Below are 5,675 nucleotides of genomic sequence, written 5' to 3' on the forward strand. Positions count from 1 at the left end.
ACATATTAATTATGACGCTATTCAATGAAGTTTAGGTTTAAAATCTTTAAAAGTTTACAAAATGGGAGTATAAATTGTTATAAAGGTGTCGACAGTAAATATTGATATTTGATGGAGATTTCGTATATCGCCGAATTTGATCTGAAAGAATTTTGATTGCATTTAGTACCTACTTTGAAACCGTTGACCCTTAATTACATATACCTACTTCAATAAATAGCACCAGCAGTAACAGTTAAATAGAGAGCTATTTCAGGAGTTGGTCAGTCAACTTATTAAAATTAGAATCTATGAAAAACACTTAACATAAAAATGTTGACCGTATTTTCTTTTTTACATAAAAATTTAAATCTCCGGCGACACACTGAAATAATACTGAATATTTTGTTAAACGACAATTTCAGCAATATTCCTCAAGCTAATATAATAATCATATATCCACATGTTAAAAATATAACTAGGTATCTACTTAAAAAGTTTCATATTGTTTCTTCGTATATGCTTTACCTGAAGGGTTATAACGTGGTGCAATAATAATACAAAGTATCTAGATCTACGAGTAACCGCAGAAATATATTAAATCTGTGGTTTTGTTATAGCCGCTAATAAGATATGAAGTAGAATTATTGTATAATATTCGATTATATGTCTCATTATTGACTTCAGGCGACAACAATTCAATTATTATTATGGATAGTAATTTATGTTATTGGTATGCAATGTAGTTTTAGTCACTTATTTTTACTGAAAATTATATGTGTTCTAGCAATACAAATTACAACTCACTTTCATAATAAATGTTTTCTTTTTGGTATATTATAATTATGTTTTAACTATTAGATAATTATTGACGTTGAAAGTTTGATGGTACCTAGTTACATTTGTAATTTGAACACAAAACGGTCAATATTAGTCCATTAAATATTTTTTTTAAATATTAAAACTAAAAAGTTTAATCAATTAAAAAGGAAAATGTCTGTTATATTTTAATAAATAAAAAAAAATTAAGTCAGCAAAAGTCCTAAGCTGTATTTTAGGTGGCTTTAAGGCTTACAGCCTTAAAGCAACCTTTTTTTTCTAGCTACAAGCTAGAAAAATCAATATCCATATTTAGGCTAGGAATAGAACATTTCTCATGTCGATAAAGCAAAAAATTCAACTTTATTTTAGATAAGGACGAAACGTGACCTTTTTTAACAGGAAATTAATTTTATTATACTTATTTTGTACATTTATTGAATCTTTTGATAAAAAGATCTTCGGTAATTGTTTTGTATTAGATTACGTGACATACAACTTTAATTCGAGAAATTTAATTACTTAATACGTCTGTCGTCACGCGAATAATCAAATAAGCAAAAACCTTTTTCGCATTTTGTAAATAACAACTTTGTCACGTATTTTGTCGATTATCATGGAACTCGAATTAGGCGAGCTTTGACATCAAAAACGTAGAACGGAAAATAGTTTTTTAATCAAGTTAAAAAGGCTTTGAATTATGTCTTTTCTTTTAGTAAACAGTTTCTGTCCTTACACGAAAACACAATGCCGAATCTTGACATCTAAAGGAATATGCGCCTGATAAATGATGTTGGAGTGATTGGAAAACCACAAAATTATGGAATGGAGGTATGTTATACTGGTGCCAGGCACTAACCCATTTTTTGACTCAAGTTATGAAAAATTACTATTATTAGATGCGTAGCTATCGGGGAATCGATGTGAAACCACAAGTTACAGATAATTCCATTAAAAAGTTAATAAAATTCCGGTACATTTGTCACGAATATCTTTGTTTAGATTTTTTGAAACTTCCTATAATTATGCTCTTATCTGCATTCTGGTGCGCAGGGTACTAAATTGGATTTGTTTATCTTAAATTAAACATGATGGAATGGTGAAAAGTTTTACGCTATAGTTATCACTAAAGGATAACATTTTAATTTACTTATGAAGTTTTTTTTAAAGCATAATTAAATATTATAACATATTTATAATAATTAAAATATAATATATTATAATTATTATATATATATATATGTCATAAAATTTAATTATGCTTATAAATTTTATAATGAATTTATATAGTATACAGTAAATGTATTTATTTGTGTGTGTGTGTGTATATATATATATATATATATATATATATATATATATATATATATATATATATATATATATATATATATATATATATATATATATATATATATATACATATATATATATATATATATATATATATATATATATATATATATATATATATATATATATATGTATACACACATATAAATACATATACTATATACTGTATATATTCATTATAAAATTTATAAGCATAATTAAATATTATAACATATTTATAATAATTATAATATATTTTTTGCAGAAACCCACCTAGCCAACTTGTGTGTCTTGTCGGTGGAGTTTATACGTTTTTTTATTGTTTTTATCTATTTGAACCTAATTTACACACAAAAAAAAGAAAGATTTTTTTTTACAATTTTCATAGAATAATTATTATTGATCATTTACCCATTCCTATATTTGTTCCATATTTTATTTTTACCTTTTACCTTCGTTGGCAACAAATTAAAAATATTGAAAACGATATACAAGTAAAAATACATTAATTTTGAATTCCGGAGCATACAAACGGAGAAACTAACCAAATGATGTTCCACATGTGTTTAACGAATTTTAACATAACAAATATAAGCTTCCATGATATTCACGTTGATTTTTACATTTAAGTTCTTACGTTCAGAATACAAACACAATAAATGTCACACTTTAAATGAAAAATTAATCATGTAACACGCACTTTCCGGAATACTTAGTACTTAGTTAAAAAGGAAATCAATAAAGATGTGTGTTTACTATACGTACATTGCATGTTTCGTTGACTAGCTACTCCACACGAGAATAAGGCAGTGCTACCAATTGATAAATCGAGGATCTTTTTAGCGTTACTATCACAAATGATAAGTTATGTTAAAATACTATTATTTTACATTTTTTTAATATTTGTGAAAAACCGAGTGTAAAATTATATTTTTCTTCTTCTTTTAAACAAAACTTTTTTTAAATAAAAAAAACTATAAATTCTGGTTCAAATCCACAATTATGTACCCAGTATACACTCACTCGGCACTAAATCTTTGGTAATATGTAGATACCTACATTTTGACTTTACTGATAAAAGTTGATTTTAAAATTAAGATAACTATTAAGTTTCAGATAACTAGACAATTGTTAACGGTTTTGAAAAATATAGGAATGACTGTAAGATATTTATTTGTTTTATTACTTAGGTACTTGGTGATTTATTTGTTGAACATCACACTGTTCCGAAAAAATGTGTAACCTATTCGTGCCGTTGAGAAATGAATAAATGTGACCTATCTTCTTTTAGTAGGCGTGGGCACGAAAATACAATTTTTTTAATCAAAACGGTTTAAGAGGTAGTTCAATATTAGATATATTAATAAAAAGCTTGAAAAATTGTTATAAAAAACCTTAATAGATGTAGAAATGTGTACCTATATTTAACGTTAAAAAAATATTTATTACATTTCCATGAGTATAATTTTGATAAAATAATGATTTTTATATGATATTTTTGACTTATTGTAAAGTAAAAACATTTGAAAAAATTATGTACTAATATACAATAACTTACCAGGAAGGTTCAGATGAACATAAAATGGTGAAAAAGGCAGAATATTTAAACTTGTTTGTGTGAGAAAGTTTGCGTGACTTATAACAAATTAACGGAGTACCAGTAAAAGGTATGTATTTCAAATCAGTAATTTTTTTAAAGTACCTATTTTAATGTTTGAAGGATATTTTTCCTCAATAAATTATTTCACTATTGGATAAAACGCATCTGCATGATTATGGGTTGATTTTCCAATCAGTATTCAATGAATTAGAAATATAATCCCCTTAAATCAAATAAAATTAAATTTACAATTTATTACAATAATAAAAATCATGTATTTTTATTTATTATTTATTGTTATTAACTATAATAGAATTAATAACGTAATAAATGTGTTTATTTGTTTTCAATATGCTAACTAGAAACAAAATTAATTGTATCATATAAAATGTATTTTTAGGGTTGAATACGTAAATATTAAATATTGTAACATACTACATCAAATGTCAAGGTGAAAATAAGCCTTCGAATATATATTCAGATTTTAATCGAAATACATTGCAAACATTTTGTACGACAATAGCTATAGGACAATTATTTTTTGAGGTTGAATTGAATTTTCAAACCAATTTTTAAACAAAAAGTAAAATATGTAGGTATATCAGGGTATATCAAGTAAAATAGATCACGAACGGGTCGTTAGTATAACATCCCCTTACAAACTGTGATAAGTGGGGTGGAGTCAAACAGCTTGTAGACAATGGTCAGTTTGGACGCTGAAATTTACATAGTATACCCACTTATCGACATGTCAGCATGCGATGAATCATGTTTCAAAGAGATCGATGAACATAAATATATCTACATATCGCTCACTCCTTTCAAGAACGTCATAAATAAAAAAAACTTATTTTTTCAGGAGAACGTTTTTAAAGTTTAAAAATATAATACAATGTTTTAAAAATAAATATCAAGCCACTTATTGAAGTTTTTACTGTGCAACAGATCTTTTTAGGTAAAACCTGAAGGTTTTTTCTCCATTTGAAAAATATTTAGTATTCTAAAAATAATAATTAAACAATACCTTTTCTTCAAAATGCAAAAACAACACTTTCTGCCCTGTAGCGGGTAAATATTAAGTTAAAAATATGCCACTTTTGCTGGGATGTAGTACATTTTCTGGGCATTCCGAAAACATGCACAACTGAAAAATGACGATTTTTGATTTATGACGTTCTTGAAAGGAGTGAGCGATATATAAAAATGGGATGAAGATCATTGCATTTATTAGAGTTTTAAACAGACAGAAGAAAATATCCGTAAAAAAAGTATAAAATAACAATTAAATAAATAATTACACGTAAGATTTATTGAGAAAACGCAAATCAAACTCAACATCATTATGGTAAGAAATCAATTATTTGAAGGAAAAAATAATTCTTAGTTCGATATCTCAATATCCTCTCTTTATGAAAAATGTTGATAGTCAGTTATTATTTTATACATGCATTCAATATGACATTTGTATTAAATATATATTGAAGTAATTGTATTGTAATTGATCGAGTCGGTTTAAATATAAATAAATTTGTCAAATAATTCTGGTAGATTTATTAAATAAAATTTCCAAATGGATCCACCCTATTTGTTATATTTTTACTGTGAGAGTTATTTGCATGGAAATATTTTTCAATAATACGATGAAAAATGTTTAAACACAGATATTGTATAAAACAAAAATTCAATTGATTTAATAATTTTTTTAAAGTTGTTTTAGAATTGTGAAAAAAATAAACATTTTTATCACTGACCATTTTTGAAGAGTTGGTTTCTTTTTAGGCTCTGACTGGAAGAAATTTGCAGGAAAGCAGTCTTGGGATTGCGTTGTATCACAGAGTTTTATGACTGAATTAAATTGATATTTTCTCAAGAAATCACCTCCAACAAAAGCTAGGTGGGGAGCGTCCGAGCGATATAGTCAGTTAGGAGACCCACGCCTTAATGA

At 25.9% G+C, this 5,675-nt stretch overlaps 1 protein-coding gene across 1 annotated transcript in view; it reads right to left on the reverse strand.

The window, feature by feature from the left end:
- LOC148308789 (tubulin alpha-3 chain) overlaps positions 1-5,675 on the reverse strand; it is a 22,508-nt gene extending 16,833 nt beyond the window's left edge. The window contains exon 1 of the mRNA XM_088261166.1: positions 5,482-5,675. Coding sequence (XP_088117292.1) covers positions 5,482-5,484 — 3 coding nt within the window. The 5' untranslated portion in view covers positions 5,485-5,675. The remainder of the gene's footprint in view (positions 1-5,481) is intronic.

Source organism: Brachycentrus maculatus, unplaced genomic scaffold (assembly GCF_059751285.1).
Source record: "Brachycentrus maculatus isolate JH-2025_06_01 unplaced genomic scaffold, ASM5975128v1 h1tg000148l, whole genome shotgun sequence".
Taxonomy (NCBI): Eukaryota; Metazoa; Arthropoda; class Insecta; order Trichoptera; family Brachycentridae; genus Brachycentrus; species Brachycentrus maculatus.